The sequence below is a fragment of the Dendropsophus ebraccatus genome, chromosome 1 (genome assembly GCF_027789765.1).
Source record: "Dendropsophus ebraccatus isolate aDenEbr1 chromosome 1, aDenEbr1.pat, whole genome shotgun sequence".
NCBI classification, from domain to species: domain Eukaryota; kingdom Metazoa; phylum Chordata; class Amphibia; order Anura; family Hylidae; genus Dendropsophus; species Dendropsophus ebraccatus.
The window spans coordinates 176925622-176945667 of record NC_091454.1 but is presented as its reverse complement, the minus strand read 5'-3'; the positions used below and the strand labels follow the sequence as shown (position 1 = coordinate 176945667).

Sequence of the window (20046 nt, the reverse complement as noted above, 5' to 3'; positions counted from 1 at the left end):
TTGGGTATGTGATAAGCCCAGCCATCTCCATCCCATCTGAGTGCTAGTGCACATGTTTGACCAATGTTTACATTTGAAAGGAGTGACACAAGCTTTCTTATAGTCTTAGTGTAAACTAATAAGTGATCATGAGAAACTATCTGGCTACATTCTTTGTGCAGTAAAGCCACATTCACACATCAGTAGGTTTTAAGGATGAAATTTGTGATCCACAATTTTTATCCGCAATCCAGAAAATATCATCCATAGTGTGCTCCGTATTTTGCGGGTTGGCAAATTAAAAGGTCTAGTTGTAAAAATGACAGATCCGTAATTACAGATGGTTTTGCAGATTGCACTTTCCTATGGACTTCTATTGGAGTGTCCGCACCACAATTGCAAACCGCATTACAACCTGTCCTATTTTTGGGGGGTTGTGGATTGCGGATCCGCAAATTTACAGGATGTATGAATAGCACCATAGAAATGGATGAGTTGCAAAGGACACAGTATTTTTTACTTAGCAAATACTGAAGTGTGAATAAGGCCTATGATAAATGTGGATTTACCTATCCCTATGTAAAAGCAGTTACCGCTCTGATACATAGTATCCTGCTCTGTACAGATTAAAGTGAAGGTCTCTGTGCACCATCTTGTGGTCCTTGCTGGTAGTACAATTTCTTATTTGCCTATAGTCATGAACTATTTCACATGGAAAAAGTGACTTGTAATAAAGTATTGAAATACACTACAGAAATATTAATGATTTTACAAGCATGTTTTCTGGTGCATAAAAAAAAATTATTGGTGCATGATTCTGGTTTAAAATAAACTACTTAAAAGTTGGTGAGAACTCAGAACAGGCAGTTTACAAATGCAAATGATTTACCAATCTGTCTAATTACATCTTAATAAATCAGACACATTTGAATAGTATTTGCTTCATATTCGCTGTTTAAGAATTAGAAAGTTTAATAAATCTGGGCCACAGTCTAATTTTAGGGCTAAAGGTTCCCGTACACATTATACTTATGACACGGTGGGTTTGATTGTTCTTGGAGAGTTAAGACATCCCCTGAGCAGTCTGACTGCAGGTTACCCTTCCCACAGAGAACACAGGAATATGCAGAATATTAATGTGTATGGTAACAACACATGAGATAACAGTTACAATTATTTAATACACATACCCTTAGGAAATCAAAACAGGGTAATGACCTGCAAGTTTCACCCCAATGCTTCCTCAGGGGAGTAACAAGGTGAAGGGTCTAGTAGCAACTTTGACTTTTAACCAAATACCTGCAGGTTTTAAAAAGTAAATTTATCAAAATACCGGATCTATCCACTTGTAGTTAGATGACACTGATGGAATGCAGACCAGTCACGCGACCAAATAGATACTATATTATAGATACATAAACATTGATTAAAAATTACACATTAAGGCTGGGTTCACACTACGTATATTTCAGTCAGTATTGTGGTCCTCATATTGCAACCAAAATCAGGAGTGGATCTGTTCACACAATGTTGAAATTGAGTGGATGGCCGCCATTTAATGGCAAATATTTGCTGTTATTTTAAAACGGCTGTAATATTGAAATAATGGCCGTTATTTACTGTTATATGGCGGCCATCCACTCAATTTCAACGTTGTATGAACAGAGCCTGTGTTTTTAATCCACTCCTGGTTTTGGTTGCAATATAAGGACCACAATATTGACTGAAATATACGTAGTGTGAAACCAGCCCCAGGCTGCGTTCACACTACGTATATTTCAGTCAGTATTGCAACCAAAACCAGGAGTGGATTAAAAACACAGAAAGGCTCTGTTCACACAATGTTGAAATTGAGGGGATGGCCGCCATATAACAGTAAATAACTGCCATTATTTCAATAGAACAGCCGTTGTTCTAAAATAACAGCAAATATTTGCCATTAAATGGCGGCCATCCACTCAATTTCAACATTATGGGAACAGATCCTTTCTGTGTTTTTAATCCACTCCTGGTTTTGGTTGCAATACTGACTGAAATATACATATACTGACTGAAATATACATATACTGACTGAAATATACGTAGTGTGAACGCAGCCTTAGGGACAACAAACGGAACTGTAACAATCAGTGCCAGAAAGCTACTGTTGCAAAGGCACATACAAATTGGTTTTGTTCTAGACAGAAACTGCCTAACGTATAGTATTACAGCCATAGATTGTTACATGGATTCATACAGTATCTCCTTCCCATCACAAGCAAACATACAGTACATCTACAGCAGATCTGAACAAGGTACAGTCCAGGGGCCACATATGGCCCAATGATCTACTCTGCCCGGCCCGTGTTCGCTTTCGGCATCCCTAAAAGCTGTGGCCGCGCAGCTTCTGGGGATGCACCGCCACTATTCATTGTCATAGGCTGTGGGCACCTCATGCCCAAAGCCTATGAGCATCTAGGACGTGATCTCTAGCAGGCACAATGATATGTCAATGCACCTGCTGGAGGATTACTGTGCGAAGGTGCACAGAAGGAGCATTATCAGTATGTGGGGGTGCACAGTGGGAAGCATTATTACTATATTGTTGGGGGACACAACAGGGGACATAATTACTATATGGGGGACACAGCAGGGGGACATTATTACTAGAGGAGGGCACAGCAAGGGAAATAAATCACAGAAGGGGATGTTATTACTATATGGGGGATCCTACATACGGGGGCAACCCACATAAAAAAAATCACTTTACTTCACAGGATTAGAACTAACCCTATAGGTAGGAAAAAGAGAAGGAAGTTGAAGGAAAAGTGCGGAGCCTAAAATGTTTGTCTGGCAGGTTCTGAAGTGATGAACTGTAGCTGCAAGATTTTGTCCTGGTGGTCTGGGCTGGATGGAGAGAAAAAGAGAAAGTGACACCTCAGATCAAACACGACGTCACCTGTGAGTCACTGAATGAAGGTTTTTGTATTTTGTAGATCATCATTTGGTAGGGGTGCCCAAGGTGGAAAAGGTTGGGAAAAACTCCCGCCTCACTGTCATCCCCAACAGTATATTGGTTTGCTCCTTGAAAACCATTTCAATTTGTCATGTGGCCCAATTGGAAAAATAATTACCCACCCCTGGTCTACAAAATGAGCCCATAAAATGGAACACATGGTCCATGTATGTGCATGAATTTGTACTTTAAGGGTCAGCAAAATCTTGCCAGCCGCCAGCCTCTGTATCATACTGGCAGTCTATGGGAGGCTTGCGTGCCTCCTCTCTGCTCTTAAGAATTGACATGTCCATTCTTCCGCACAGAGAGAAGAGGCGTGCAAGCCTCCCATAGACTGCCAGTATGACACGGAGGCTGGCGGGATTCTGCAAATGGCAAGATTTTGCTGGCTCTAAAGTACAATATGGTTAATCCTGGGCAGCCACTTCATGGTCTTTGTTGTCTTGTAGGGAAATTAAACATGTGACATTAAAAAAAAACCACAATATAATACCAGCTTCCAACTTTCTCTAATAAAGTTCTACTAGTCCTTCACCTTTTGATATTTAGCGAGAAAACACAGCAGGGAACTTTTCCCTAGTTAAATAGGGAAGGGTCAAGACCACACTGTAACAAAACATTTTGTGGCCTCACCCTTAAAAAAGGGATAAATACCATGAGAAGAACTTGGAAATAATACCCAGAAGTAATTAAGAAACATGGTACAATCCTAAAGGTTACTGCAGAAAGATGGGCTTAAGAGTATAAAAGGCGGCCACAGGAGAGGATATGTCTACATGGACCCAACCCAAGGGTGTTTTCACAAATGCATACACTGAAAACCAAAGTTTTATGGGCCAGAGTTTTTATATCACATTGGTGGTGGTTAGACACTGCATCATTACTGAACAGCTATCTGAGAAGGCCATGATGTTCAGGCAAGCACCATGCCTCTTTTCCACCAAGCATTGTATATTAACAGCTTTGTATATTTTGCAGCAATTGTTTCTGGTTACGTTATATACTGAAGCAATTTCTTATTCACTTTAAAGGCATCTGCAGTGTCTGGTAATAAATGGAGAGGCTACAGCACTCATTCGATCACCACATCCCCTGCATTCAGCTGATGCTTTTGAGCTGCAATACTAGATGTAGCCCATAGACAAGATATGTGAGAGTTAAGGTGCATAAACCACCAAGATTTTCTTTCACAGACCATATCCAGATACTAAGGCCCCATTCACACGTCAGTGTCAGTTTTTACGGTCATGAAATCCTGATCAGGAGGCTTCAAATGTCATCAGGAAAGTATCAGGAAACCTTCAGGATTTCCTGACAGTAATCTGTTTTTACCTTCAGGAAACCATCAGGAAATGCCTTCAGGATTTCCTGATCAGAAAAAAAAAGTGTTTAATATGGTCTAGTATGCCAACATACATCACAAGTACCCACCGTGCCACCGTCTCCCCCTCATGTACCGTGCCACCGTCTCCCCCTCATGTACCGTGCCACCGTCTCCCCCTCATGTACTGTGCCACCGTGGCCTTGTGTCCCCTATGTGTATCTTGCCCCCTAACCTCCTTGTGTACTGTGTCACCGTCTCCCCCACATACCATGTGTCATCCTCTTATCTGTTGCAGAACTACAACTCTCATTATGTGATGTAGTCCTGCATATTATTACACACTATGCTGGAAGATGTAGTTCTACAGCCTACCCTATATACCATGCTGGGTGATGTAGTCCTGCATATTACCACACACACCATGATGGGAGATGTAGTTCTACTATGCCACTGCCTCCCCCCGCCTATACCGTGTCAACCTTTCATTTGTTGCAACTACAACTCCCATTTGAACTGCGAATAGCACATGATGGGAGTTGCAATTCTGCAACCTGGATGACCGCAGATTGCAAAACTACAACCCCCATCATGCCCTGATGGCAATCCATGATGGGAGTTGTAGTTCTGCAACCTGGAAGGGTCGCAGGTTGCAAAACTACAACTCCCATCATGGCCTGAAGGCAATCCATGATGGGAGTTGTAGTTCTGCAACTTGGATGGCCACTGGTTGCAGAACTACAACTCCCATAATAACATAATATAATAATTTGCAGGTGCAGGGTTGCACGGGACGGCTGCTCGGGCGGCATCTCCAGGCACAGGGACGAGTGTCCCGGGCCATCAGCGCAGGAGCCCGGGGACCGCGGTGCGGGAGCAGTGGCAGCACAGCAGGTGTTGAGTCCCGAGGGGAACCTTCTGCGGGCAGGGGGGGGGGGATGTTGGGCTTCATCATCAGGGCCCAGGGGGCGAGTGACAAGTCCTGACGGCCAGCGGATCAGAGCAGGAGGCCGCCAGTGAGGTTCGGGGGGTGGGGGGTAGCGAATGAGGGTTATGGGGAGCGAAGGGGTAGTGAGGGGCGCTCTGCCAGGACATCCGGAGCACGGGCGCTCCCATAGGCTTTTATGGGAGCGTCCGGACCGGGTTTTCGGATGAAAATAGGACAGGATCTAAAAAATACTGACCTATTTTCCGGAACGGACACCCTTCCGGAAAAATCCGGAAGGGTGTCCGTGTCTAATGCAAGTCTATGGGTCCGGAAATCCGTCCGGATTTCCCATTGTGAAGGGGGCCTAAAACTTGTTTTTTTTCTAACATGTTTCTATTTTCTTACTGTAATTTATTTATTTCATTTGTTGTACATTGTTATGGGGGGCTGAAATCTTGCCTGAGGTGTTTTTACCAGCATTTAGTGAAATGCTTTACGGCAAGCCTTATGGACATAGATGACAACAGACAGGACCTGTACTTTTTTGCCTACAATAGTAGCCCCTTTTTCGAAATATCAGGCCCCCGCCCAGGTGAGCCCTCTGGTTTCCATCCATATATGAAGTGGCAGATCCCCGTTTGGCCTCTTTATAGCAAAATTGTTAAGCGTACAGTATAATTAAGTGTACTCACTGCACTTACTGACAGCAGCTCCCTGTGCACCCCATGGATCTAAAATCAGACTCCCTCCTCCAGGCTGTGCTGTCCTGCTCTGTGGTGAGTCTATCCATAATATGGCCGACATGGAGGAGCATGTGACCATGCCCTGTCCCACAGTGTCCACCAATGAGCCTCTATATGCCTATGGAGGACACTAAGGGCAGGCCATTGTCACATGCCCCTCCATGTCAGCAATCTTCTGGTCAGATTAGTTATACCATGGCCATAGATCTAGGACTGACAGATAAATAAAAGGACCTCTGATAGTTCTCTGCTCAATAGGGGCTGATAAATCCATAAACAAAGAAAGACAAAGATAGCTGCCACTCACCGGTCATACATGATCTTTACCAAAGCAAAACAGTTGTTGCCTCAGTGGGTAGTACCAGCTCCATGTAACGCCCCACACACTGGTTGCTCCAGCAATGAAAATAAAGGCTGCATATCACCAGTGAGTGGACGCTATACCTGTCTTTCTTCATTTATAGACATAAAAAGTATGTCATAACATGCCACTCACACGTGACAGAAATAAACCATTTTAGAAAACATCTGGTCCAATATTTTTGGTGTATGCACTGGAAGCTTTTGCAGCTAGCTAGAGTCCTAGCCTGGGGCCACACAGTGACTATGGTCACATGACAGTAGAATCATAATGTCACCTAGTAAAACTGCACCTAATGATGGATTATGTGGCCGTGGAGAAACACAACAGTTGTAAAAATTAACTTCTAAAATCGACTTTTGGTCACAGGTTGAGTGTCACTTGGCTTTGTCACTTTTAACATTAACAGCCAAATCACAACTGCATTAAAGATGAACGGCAGCAAGTTGCAGACAAGTTTCACAAAATATTTGGTTGAGCCATTTGAAAGCAATTTGCCGTTGCACAATATGTGTCACCATGTAGCCCTAGCTACATAGTAGGCAAGTACCAACAATCTGCTACATTTATATGCTGTAACAGCTACACAGATGCCCACTAGATGGTGCCATTCACATGCTACATCATAGCAAGCCCTTACTAACACACAGGATTTGCACAGATTAGTCTTCTTGTATGGCAGAAAACAAGGAGGTAGTTAACGAATCCTGGATTACAGTAAACAGAGGATTACAGATAGCAATCACATCATTGTGGGAACTAATTATATTGACAATGTCTATATGTCTAAAAGTTGTTTGCCAAAAGTTATTGTTTTCAATTCAAAATGTGATTGTCTTCATTGTTACACATCGGTTGTGCAAGGTATGGCAACCGAAAACTTTTTAAGTGAACGGGCCAAAGCTGCAACAGACTACTTAGCCACTACCAAGGGAGTAAATTGCACCGTGTATAGAACGCACACATGTGCTCCTAAAAATCCGTCCCCGGCTATGTTCACAAAACATCAAAAATATTGAAAAGACGGCAAATTTTCACATTTAAAAAAACTTCAGTTTTTGCCGAGATTTAACTGACTGCAATGGCAACGCATTGAAGTCAATGGGAAGACAGACGTCCAATGCACACAGTGTATTGAATAACGGACGTTTTTGCCATGGGCATCAAAATAACATGATCATTATTTTTGGACGTCTTTTGCAAACAGCGGACGTGTTCTTTCTCAGATTTTACTATTACAAATTCAATGGACTTCTTAATTAAGCCGCATCCAAAGTCCAATTAGTAACCCCAAACTAGAATAATGTACCAACACCCGTCATTGCACTAAGGGGAATCCAGGCTGCTAAAAGACTCAAAATAACGGACCTTATTTTAAACGGAGCTGAAAAACCGTTGTGTGAACATAGCCCCCCACTGATAGAACAGGTCATACAGTACTTATTCGCACCTGGGAAAACCCCTTCCGTTTTTCATGACATGGGCTGAAAGGTGTGTTCTTTGATGCACTGGTGGGAAAATCTGAACTTAAAAATGATGTGATTTCAGATAATAGACTTTCACATGATGTATTGGCAGCCTACATCCTGAATCTCTGCTATATGCACAGAAAGCACAGGCCTGGTGGTGCCCGGGCACAGGGGAGATCATACCACAATAATGGGCACAGATATCCAGCCATGATCTCAGTCAGAAAATACTTCATCAGCAATGGCCCGGCTATGCAAAAGCATGAAGCAAACATATTTATTGTGAAAAGTTTTTGCTTTCAACCTACTTCAGGAAGATGAAAAAGCTTCAAAGTGACTACAATATCTATAAATGTCAAAGCATCTGACACCCACATGTGTGTGGTTGATAAGTTCTCAGAAGGAAGTTGCATAAAGGACACAGAATAGTGCCACATCTAGAAGGTCAGGCAAATCGCATGATCCCTTAGACATGCTTAACCTGTTTATCTACCGTAAGGTGGAATTTCTGAAATATATATAGATCTTGTACTAAAGGTTCATTGTAGAGGGACATATTCCGTTTGATATTTTCTGTAAGCACAGCACAATAGCATCTGCTGTCACACATATTACTTATCACTTCTGATCAATCATGTGTCATCCTAAGTAAACAGCCAGCACGCTATGAATGGCATCAGAAAGCCCTATCTTGTGTTTCCATTCCTTGGTGGGGCTCACAGAAAAGCATTATAAAGGCGGCACTGTGCAAGTTGATAAATCAAAGGCCTAGCTTGTGCCTTCTTTCTCTGGTTAGGATGCTTAGGCAAGAGCAGATATACAGTGGTACCTTGGTTTAAGAGCGTTTTGGTTTAAGAGCTCACAGTTTTTCAAAATTGTGACTTGGTGTAAGAGCATTGCTTTGGTTTAAGAGCTCCCTGTCTTGGGTGAGAGGGCGAGTTGGGGAGAGGCATGGTCTGCATAGCGTGGTCTACAGCCCTGTACTCTGACCCAGAAGTCTCACTCACCTTCCAAATCACAGAAGATCCACTTCAGGCTGGGGCTTGCATCAGGGGACAGGGCTGTGGAGGTAATCTCTCCATAGCTGTAACCCCTCTCTCCCTGGACAGAGAGCGCTGCATGTATGTGCCCACATCTGCCCTGCTCATTCCTTCATGCTTGCTGCAGTCTCTGTCAGTCCTGATCCATGCTAAACACACACCCCTTCTCCATTGCTGTCATGTGACCACACAGACCTCTGACAGCAGCCCTGCTTCTCTAGTCTAGCTTGTTGTACTATACTACTGCATTACGGGGATCTGCAGTTTCATCCCGTATCTACAAACTGCTGCTGTGTTATCAGGTTTATGCAGTTACTATACATTATACACAACATGCTGATTGCTATACTGTACAGTAACCTATAATATGACATTCAGCTGTTTATAAATGTTTGTTTTATTTGTTTTATATGTTATTTAGAATATAAAATCATTATTTTTTTGGGTAAACCAATTGTTTGCATTTCAATGATTTCTTATGGGAAAATGTGCTTTGGTTTAAGAGTGGATTTGGATTACAAGTGTGGTCCCGGAACCAATTATGCTCATAATCCAATATATACACACACACACATATATTATATATATATATATATATATATATATATATATATATATATACATACATATACACACACACAGTGGTGCCTTGGATTATGAGCATAATTGGTTCCGGGACCACACTTGTAATCCAAATCCACTCTTAAACCAAAGCGCATTTTCCCATAAGAAATCATTGAAATGCAAACAATTGGTTCCACACCCCAAAAATAATGATTATATATACTAAACAACATGTAAAACAAATAAAACAAACATTTATAAACAGCTGAATATGTCATATTATAGGTTACTGTACATATATATATATATATATATATATATATATATATATATTATATTTTAACACACACTCACTACTTTTTCTTCTGCACCACTACTGAGTGCTCCTGATGCCCGTTGTAGAAAAGCCTCATGCCGCTTACATGCACCCTGTAAGCTATGTAGTTGCACTGGTTACACCAATGCACAGGCGCTGACTCCCAAAGATTTTATTTAAGAATACATACATGCATGACTGCTTAAGGAGTAGATCAAAGAGGAGGACGTAGCTGATCACAAGAGATTGGTAAGGACAGGATATGGGTAATGTGACGAACTGCTAAATTTGGAATTACAATATACTCTATCCAATATACTAGTCTTTTGCAGATAAAACCTGAGTTTATGCTTGGAAATTCTCTTTTCTAAGCATTTTCCCACATACTGTATCCTATGTATCCCACTGGAGTGTTCAACCTTTAAAGGGGTACTTAAGAGAAAAAAATAATGTTTTTAAAACTGGTATTAGGAAGTTATACAGATTTGTAAATTACTTATATAAAAAAAAAACCTCAAGTCTTCCAGCTGTTACATGTCCTACAGGAAGTGGCATTTTCTCTTCAGTCTGACACAGTGCTCTCTTTCAGTAAAATTAACTTAATGATGCCAATGCATGGCAGGGAGGCATATAGGCGGAGTTGCAGCTCTGCCCTCCTCCTGCCTGCTCAGGCCTGATTGACATCCTGTGTTCTGATGCATGGTTTGCACATGTTTGCAGCCCTACAGCGAAATAGCTACGTGCGCTGACTCAGCTGTTTGGTCATTGACTTCAATTATTTAATTTGAACGTGATTATATTTAAATTATAGAGTTATAAGAAGGCATCTCTTCTCCGCTTCCTCAGGTCAGGTCCCTAGGTTGTGGCTGCTGGATGCAGATGACGCCACACTGACATGTGTCACAGCTTCTAAAGGTAATACCACAACTTTACCAGCAACAGGAGAAAAAGATAAAAAATTCCAAATGAAAAAAAAAATATATAAATTATATACAGATAATATATATATATATATATATATATATATATATATATATATAGCCCCCTGACAGTTCCCCTTTAAAAAGGAGACATTACCCTTAAACATGACAACTTATGCAAGGATATAATGCGACCACCCAACAAGGGCAAGGACATGGAAATGTAAGTTTTCAGTGAGTGATGGAAATAACCTTCATGTGTTATATCTTTTTCAGGGATAGAAGCTTAAAACTGTATGGGAGAAAACATTCACATACTTGATAGCATGGGATGGGAAATATGGTGCTCTTAGGACCTTAACAAATAGACTTACGATTAAGTGGGAGTACTGTGGCTTTTACTAACTGGTGGTACTTTTTTATATCATTAGACAAGATTTATTTATAGTCTATCCTCAAGTAAGGACATCAATATCAGAATAGTAAGCGTCCAATATCCAGCACCCCTAAGCTATTTGTCAGAGCTGTGCTGCTTATACACAGTGCTGGTTACTGCAGCTCAGCTCCCATTGAAGTGAATGGGGGCTTGTTGTAGTATCAAGTCTGACCACTTTAAGGTGGTTTAAGCCATTTGTTTCAATGGCATGTGCCCCCTATAACAGGGGCACATGTATGGCAAACAGCTGATCAATTTTTCGAAATTTTAGATGGAAAACCACTTTAACTAAGAGTACTATGTCTGTCACTATTAAGGGGATGTGCCACTGCTGTGGGGGGAGCACTGTTGCACTGACTATCTTATATTAGGAAATAAGGGCCATTTACACAGAAAGATGATCTGACAGATTATCTGCCAAAGATTTGAAGCCAAGGCCAGGAATAGATTTGAAAAGAAGAAAAATCTCAGGCTTTCCTTTATGACATGATCTCTGTTTATAGTCTGTTCCTGGCTTTGGCTTCAAATCTTTGGTAGATAATCTGTCAGATAATCTTTCTGTATAAATATACCTTTAGTGAAAGCACTTTAACAAAATTGATAAAGCATGACTGGGGCTCCCCCAGTGCATACGTTGTCAAGAGTATGAATCCTCAGGACCCTAACTAGGCATAAACATGGCCATGCCCACTAATGTTAACTCAACCTATTGATATTAACAGAAAAACGACCAACCATCTTTTGACTTTTCCCCTTCCCCTCAGCCAAGGGTGTACATGCATGGGATGTTGAGAGATACAGCAGTTGGCTAAGTAAGTATTCAGCTGAGAGCTATCTAATGTGTATGGACAGCCTAACGCTGTATCTGTTTCACCAGATTTCTACAGTATTTCAGCCCTTGGGAGTAGTACAATCTGGAATGTAGCCTCGAGGCTAGAAAAAATCGTGCACCCTGGTTTTGGCGCAACATTGGCTGAGGAGAGGTCAGTGTCCGTGTTACATAGAAAGAAATGCTCGTATAAATCTCTACAGCCACCCGGAAGTGCGAGTGCACCATTTAACAAGACAGCAATAAACATTCACAATGACAAAGCCAGCAGAATGCAGAGCATGCTGACTTATAATTATTTTGTATTCATAAAGTACTGTAGATTATCTTTTTTTTTTGTTTCAAAAAGTCTTTATTATCACATCAAGAAAGATACAAAAAAAGTTTTATATACGAAAACAATTTATCACATTTTTTCCCCTTTTTACAAAAAAGTCCCCCCCCTCCTTCCCCTCCCCAGGTGGACCTCCGATACTTAAACAAAAAAAAAAACAGTTTTCCATATCTGTTATTCACTCCTACTATCTTCTTCCACTAATCTCTTCCTCTTTTCCATATCTTTTCATACTTGACATACTGTTTTACCAAGTTGTTCCAGGTCCCTACACTTAATAATTTGTTAGAATTCCAACTCCGTACGATCATAAGTCTTGCCACAAACAATCTCCTGCCCAGTACTTCCTTCTTCTTGCTACATATGCCCACCAATTGTGAATCCTCCCCCAATATTATCAACGTTGGGTACGGTATTATCCTATATTTCAGTTCTTCCTCTATTGCCTTTATTATTTCCCCCCAAAATTTTCCCAGGGCCGTACATGTCCAAAAGATGTGCAACCAATCTTCAACCCTTTCCCCACATCTTGCACAATCTGCTGTGGTTCTTTTGCCTATCTTTTCCAAAAAGAAAGGGGTATAATATAATCGGTGCAGAATATGAAGCTGTATTATCTGGTGATTTTGATTTACCGACACTTTCTTTACATTTTTTAGTATACTCTCCCATTGCCCCTCAGACTGTAGATTATCTTGTTTATCTTATGGAAAAAATACCAGACTGTCTCTGTATTGTTTCTCTTCACTACATCTAAGAAAGGGGCTTATACACATTGCAGTCAGCTGAACCCACAGTCACCAGGTGTGGTACATTTTCGACACAGAGGGAAAAGCCGCCGCCATAGCTATCCAACTGTGTCTTACCCCTCTCTTTCCTATAGGAAATACACAATAACACAAACATTCCGCTGTGGGTGCTCACATGTAAAGGGAGAACAGGCGAGTTATCTGTCTGCTAAATGATTGTTCAACCAACAACTAAGTATTGTTTTGAACACATCCTCCACAGCTAATACGCCATCCCTCTACAGCTCATTGCGCGCCCTGCTATTGCCGTAGTGCTGGTCGCTATATCTACTGCGTTATACTACTGAAGATAATTTACATGCATGGTGTTATTTCTTTAGGCCCAAGTGGCTTGAAAGATGATTCCATATAACATCTAGTCACAGCAATTGTGACCGCTGTCTCCAGGTCTGGAGAAGTGCATTGCGCACAAAACAGCTGTCACAATCACCATGAAGGCATTCGTATTGCAGGTCATCTTACACAGCTTATCATGGACTTTTATTACTGAAGTAAGAAGAATAAAGACAAATTGAACACTTGATCAATGCCTTCCCGATCCATTCTCGCATTGTGGTAAATGACTTTTCAGAGCAAACGTGTTACATAGTTAATACAGTTGAAAAAAAAAAAGACACATGTCCATCAAGTTCAACCAAGGAGGGAATGGATACAGGGAAGGGGGAGGGGTGATAGGTTCTATACATATGCATTTATATTATTTTGCTCTAAGAACTTGTCTAGCCCTGTTTTGAAGCCCTCTACTGTTGTTGCTGTGACCAGATCCTGTGGTAGACTGTTCCACAGATTCACAGTTCTCATGGTAAAGAAGGCTTGTCGACTCCGGAGGTTGAACCTTTTTTTCTCCAGGCGGAGGCAATGCCCCCTTGTCCTTTGAGGTCTCCAGGCGGAGGCAATGCCCCCTTGTCCTTTGAGGGAATGTACCCAAAACGTACTGCGTGGGAACATACCCTTAACGTGCTGCGTGGGAACATACCCTTAACGTGCTGCGTGGGAATATACCCTAAACGTGCTGCAAAGGAATATACCCTAAACGTGCTGCGTGGGAATATACCCTTAACGTGCTGCGTGGGAACATACCCTTAACGTGCTGCGTGGGAACATACCCTTAACGTGCTGCGTGGGAATATACCCTAAACGTGCTGCGTGGGAATATATCCTTAACAAGACAGGAACTGATCCACAAAAGTAGCACCTACAGGAGACACATTAGCTATTTTTTCTTCTTCAGGAGAAAAGAGATTTTGTATCCTTTCCCTTCTCAATAGAGCATTACTGTAAAGACTACCAGCTTGCTGAACCTCCACAAGAAGAATGAAATGCTTGTAGCTGCCCAAGGTCTATGACACACCATTCTCGTCCCGGGCACCATTCTGTGCTTGACTGTGCTTGTTGGTTCCTATTGATCTCTACAAGTGTGCTATTCTTGACTCCGTTACCGATGCATCTTGTGCTGAGCCAGTTTTCTGCATTAGAATTGTGCCGGACCCTTCCTGTAGTATTTGGTCTCTCCTATTGCTGACCCAGTTTATTGATCTTAACCTGTGCTGCCCGCCACAACCATTTGCCTCACTCCTGTCTGATCTCTGTACAGTTTTTGACTTTCCAGTATACAATGCGGGAGACAAGACCCATAGGGCACTTAAACTCCACTGCAGAGTGTGACCTAAAGCCAAACCAGTTCTGTAGCACGGTGGGTCCATACTTATTACTGTTACTGAGAATCTCTACTTTACTTCTCTTAAATCTTGCTGGTAAGCATTACATCACATAAGTATTCACAAACTAAGCAAAGTAGGACAGTGGTGCATAACCTGTGTTACTCAAGTTGTTGCAAAACTACAATTGCAATCATGCCTGGATAATATTTAGCTGTCCAGGCATGAAGGGAGTTGTAGTTCTGCAGCAGCTGGAGGGATGCATGTTGTACACCACTGGTTTAGAATCTGGAGCTCCAGTTTATTTGTACATTTGAACATTACATATTACTGTTCTGCACTGAGCAATATGCAAACCACCAAATTTTCCCATGCATAGTCCTTTAAATACAATTAAATGACACATTATATCTCACTATAAGGAAAGCCACGTTGCCGCTTGTAGGTTGTGCATGTTACAGGAAATGTCAGAGCACACAAATCCTGAAGAGGCCTGAAACATGCGCAGATAATGTTATCACCTGTGTAATTATGGGCTGGGTGTATACATGGTTGGCCAGTCAACTATTTCTCACTGTCCTAAGTAGGATAATGCAGTACAAAGAATGGGAGATCAAATCTACCTGAGCGATCCCGGATGACCAGATTGCGTCCCTCTCTTAAGTGGATGGTCAAGAGGTAGGACAAAGAAAGATTGCTCACACTGTCATAGTTCTCAAGGCCCTGAAAGATACAATACAATATAAAAACACCTGTTAAACATGATATACAATACCAGTGCAAAACGTATGAACTGAATATACTGAACATTGATAGTTTCCATTATTAACCCTCTCTAAAAGGGGATCATTTGCTTTCTAATCAACACAACTTTATGACGAATGACTTTGTGTCAAAGATCAGCCACCTGGTGGGAATTTGATATAAACCAATAAACCATTGGCCATCATGAATAAAGAATGTTTTAAAGTGACGGCTAAAGTGTCAAGTGTCCGGTATATGATCCCAACGTATTTCCATCTAAGTGTTATTGCCAACTGCTGGGTGACTACAAGCAGGGAGCTACTAAGCTACTGGGTGAGGATCACTGCTCTAAGCAGACATAAGGGGTTTCGGATATAAAGGTGACTTTTTGGAAAAACAGTTTTGATGTTTTTGTTTTGTTTTTTGGAGACAGAAGCGGATCCAGCAGGAAGAAGTATAAGTCCTTCCTATAATTTTTTATTTTTTTAAAATAATAAACTTGCAATTTGTTTTCAAAACACAAAGGGGATCGATGAAATACCTAGTTTATCATGATAATCTTTTAACTATAAAATATATATATACATATATATATATATGTATCAGTGTACAATGGTCAAGTCTATTTTGGTCACACTGAGTACCAAGCTATTTTTAGTCCGTCTATCATTTAAAACCTATTTCCATCCAGGATGCCCTGAAGTGTAATGTTTGGGAAAATATCCACGTGTAGTGACTACTTCCTGCTGACTGAGAGACATATAGACTAATCACATCCTAATGACTATCACCAAGTGAAAAAAATAAACACCACCCATGTTGTGCTAAATATTGTGGACAAAACAGGCAGTAGGAGAACAGAGGAGGGGTAGACAGTTTTCTATTGACACATCGACTACACTTATTAATAGACTATACATATATGTTTAAGCTAGTTTAAAGGGTTTTTTTTTTTTTAAAATTTAGGCTTGAGTAGGTCAGGGAAATGCAATTTACTATACATTATAATATATAAAGTAAGATTATAAAGGGTTTAGTGGTGCAAAAATCTGGCACAAACAACCAGTACATTGGAAGACCACACAGTCTATCCTCAGCCGAACCACTGTACATCATGACTCATGGAGCTTCATGGATTGTGTTTCTATGGCTAAGCAGCCAACCCAAAGTCTGAATTGGCCTATAAAACTGCCTGTGAGCGCTCACTAGACTTATTTTAAATTTTTACTATGCAGCAGTGTTAATAGCAAATCTTGGTTAGGCAGATTGCTGGAGAACACATCCTGCCAACATTCATAGAATCAAATATAAAGTTTGTTGGAGGTGAAATATTCATGCTTTGGGTTAGGCTCTCTGCCCCAGCGAAAGGAAATTTTTAAGCTACAAAATAAAATTACATTTCTTCAGAAAACTTAAATCTCAGTCTTAAATAAACAGCAAGAGGAAGGACATTTCCTGTTTAAGTTTGACAATGTTTCTCGGTAAAGAGCAAGCCTTATAAGAAACGGCACATTGTGTTAGAAGTAGAAGAATAGGACTGGCCTGACTAGAGCCATTTATAGGATGTACAGAAAGTCAGCTCCAAGCCAGACTTTATTTCCCCATACAAAATAGTTTAGCTGGGCAAGGGCAAATCCTTTAAAGTGGTTATCCAGTATTAGACAAAACACATTCGTTTTTTTTTTTTGTTTGTTTGTTTTTGCAAAAACAGCATGACCACTGTCCTTTGTGTGTGGTATTACAGATCTGCTCCATTCACTTTAATGGAACCAGGCTGCAAAACCACACCCAAACTGAGCATAGCATAGAGGTGCTTTTTCCAGAAGAAAGCAGCACATTTTTTTTAAAGGGAATCTGTCAGGTCCGTACCAGGTAAAGAGCTGCAGGCACAGGCAGATTGGTGGTAGGGAGATAACACAAGTGATGTTTTGTCTTTGCTGATGGACATTTGCAAAGTTATTAAACTGATTTTTTTCCTCAGAAGCTGAAGTCCAACACCTATCTGCTTGTAGTATTTTCCTTGGAAGCTGAAGTGCCACACCTATGTGCAGCTCCACCTGGTAGGGACCTGACAGATTCCCTTTAAGCATGAACAACCCCTTTAATAGTTATTCTAAAATCCAACATCAAAATTCCTTAGAACACAACAATTCAATGAAATTGGTATATGATGGTCAAAGTATGTAGCTACCCAAATATCATATCCATTTACATGTAAATACATAATCCTCTCTGCTATTCATGCTAACAAAATCAGATGTTGGGAACCATGCACAGAACATTGGCCTAGATTTACTAGATTAATGGACTAGACAGTCCAAAAAGGTGACAGATGTTCAGAAAAACTACTAGAGAACTTTAAATTCTGAACCCATTTAATGTAAATTGAAACTTCAATCAATGCTTATTACATGTTGGGGCTACAATGTTTATATACATTCAGAAAGTAATTCCGGAGAATATTGAGGGATACAGACAGCACTGCCATTGACTTACAGACCAAACTGGTGGTGAAACTAGTGGAATACATTTAGGGGGAGATTTATCAAACATGGTGTAAAGTGAAACGGCCTCAGTTGCCCCTAGCAACCAATCAGATTCCACCTTTCATTTTCCAAAGAGTCTGTGAGGAATGAAAGGTGCAATCTGATTGGTTGCTAGGGGCAACTGAGCCAGTTTCACTTTACTCCATGTTTAATAAATCTCCCGTGTATTAATGTCTTTTAGAGTACTGACGTACAGTATATGTGGTGGAATATCAGCAACATAGTCCCAATGCATGTAAATGGGACATTAGCACATAGACGGCATGCACAGAACAGTTTGGAGGCACAAGTCGGGTATGAATAACAGGATTTATATTATAGTTCAACAAGATAAAACAAGTATACAATGTCCCCATCTACTAAAATTTTGAAAGGATATCCTTGAATTACAGTGCATCCCAGCAGGCAAGTGAACAGACAAGTCAGAGCCTGCTATATGAATAATAAGCTCAAGTAAATGGTTTAGTCAAACTTTTCTCTTTCTGTCTGACTGGTAAGACACCTTTATTCTCACTCCTACATCCTCATATACAGTAATTATTATAACATATAAATTGTTAGTGCTATTGACACCCAAAAAGATAAAAATCTGACCCCTAATTGGGGAGTTGATCCCTTTGTACACCCTTTGTACACTCCAAACCACCAACAAATTCCACCATTGATAAGGGAGTAGGACCGTTAAGCTGGTCCCAGGTAAAGTCTGACCTCTGCATTACATAACAGTAGTAGTCCCTTGCAGAACTACAGGTGAACGCATATCAAGTGCATAAGGCCAGATTAGAAGAGTAATAGAGAGATTTTGGCATGACCAGACAATCTAAAGGGCCCTATTCCACTGGTCAACAAATTTTCAAAAGTTGTTTGGGTCAGAAATAAAATTAGCCATTTCTTAATGATTTTTATGTGCTGAATTCAAATATCACAAGGAAAAATGTTAATTGGCTCTAGTTTCTATAATATGGAAGAGTTCTCATGTTACTGTTTTGTGAATATATTACTTTTGAAATATATTTATAGGAAACTTAGTTCTATCTGAAATCAACTACAATTTACAGGCATATCTAAGAATTTTTACAAAATAATTATGTTTATTGAACTCTGGAATGTAGGTCCTTATTCAATGGCTTCTCGTGCATTTACACGTCTTTTGTATTCATACATGGGATTGTCTCTGATAACTGTCCAACATTAATCTGCAAGCATTGATGGGTTCCATTTACCCCGATACCTTAGGCTAGGTTCACACTGCATTTTTGCAATCAGTTTTTTTTGCAAAAAATGGATGAAAAACGGATGCATTTGCGTGCATCCGTTTTGATCCAGTTTTCCATTGACTTTCATAATAAAATAAAAACGGATCAAAACTGATCCATTTTTTCTAACGGACACAAAAGTAGAATTGACACCCCTTTTGTGTCTGTTAAAAAAAAACGGATCCTTTTTTTTTTCTTTTATAATGCAAGTCAATGGAAAAGCAGATCAAAACGGATGCACACAAAAGCATCTGTGTTTTTCATCTGTTTTTCGCAAAAAACGGATGAAAAACACGGATAGCAAAAACGCAGTGTGAACCTAGCCTTATACCATACCTATTAGTCATTCTAAGATGATGCAATATACCAGTTGATGATGCAATACTGATGATGCAAACTTTTCCCAGTATTGTATCACAGGCTATGAGAAATATAGAAAGTACATCTATATCTTGAAAATTAGAGCCAATTTCAAAATTTGAACATCATTTTCGATCTCAGCACCCCAAAATTAGTTAAGTTCAACTGTTTTCATGTCGGAACCTTTTTGGCTGTTGACCAGTGGATTATCGTTCGCATAATCGTTAACAATAAACTATCCAAACGACCGCTATTAGACCTGAAGACCTGAAATCGATCACCCATTTACATGGAAAGATAATCGTTACTTATGATCATTCTTGCGGTCGTCTTGTTGTCACGATTGCGTTCATCACTACTGCGAATGACCGCACAACGTCTTATTCAAGACGAACGATTTGTGAACGAGCAACGATAAAAATAGGTCCAGGTCTTATT

The 20046-nt window shown here is 40.5% G+C and overlaps 1 protein-coding gene across 3 annotated transcripts in view; it reads right to left on the bottom strand.

Moving 5' to 3' along the window:
- The window catches only part of MCTP2 (multiple C2 and transmembrane domain containing 2), a 137111-nt gene that overhangs the window by 72712 nt on the left and 44353 nt on the right, over positions 1 to 20046 (bottom strand). For all 3 annotated transcript variants that reach the window (XM_069984972.1, XM_069984961.1, XM_069984966.1), the window contains exon 4: positions 15326 to 15425. In XM_069984972.1, the coding sequence (XP_069841073.1) occupies positions 15326 to 15425 (100 nt within the window). The remainder of the gene's footprint in view (positions 1 to 15325; positions 15426 to 20046) is intronic.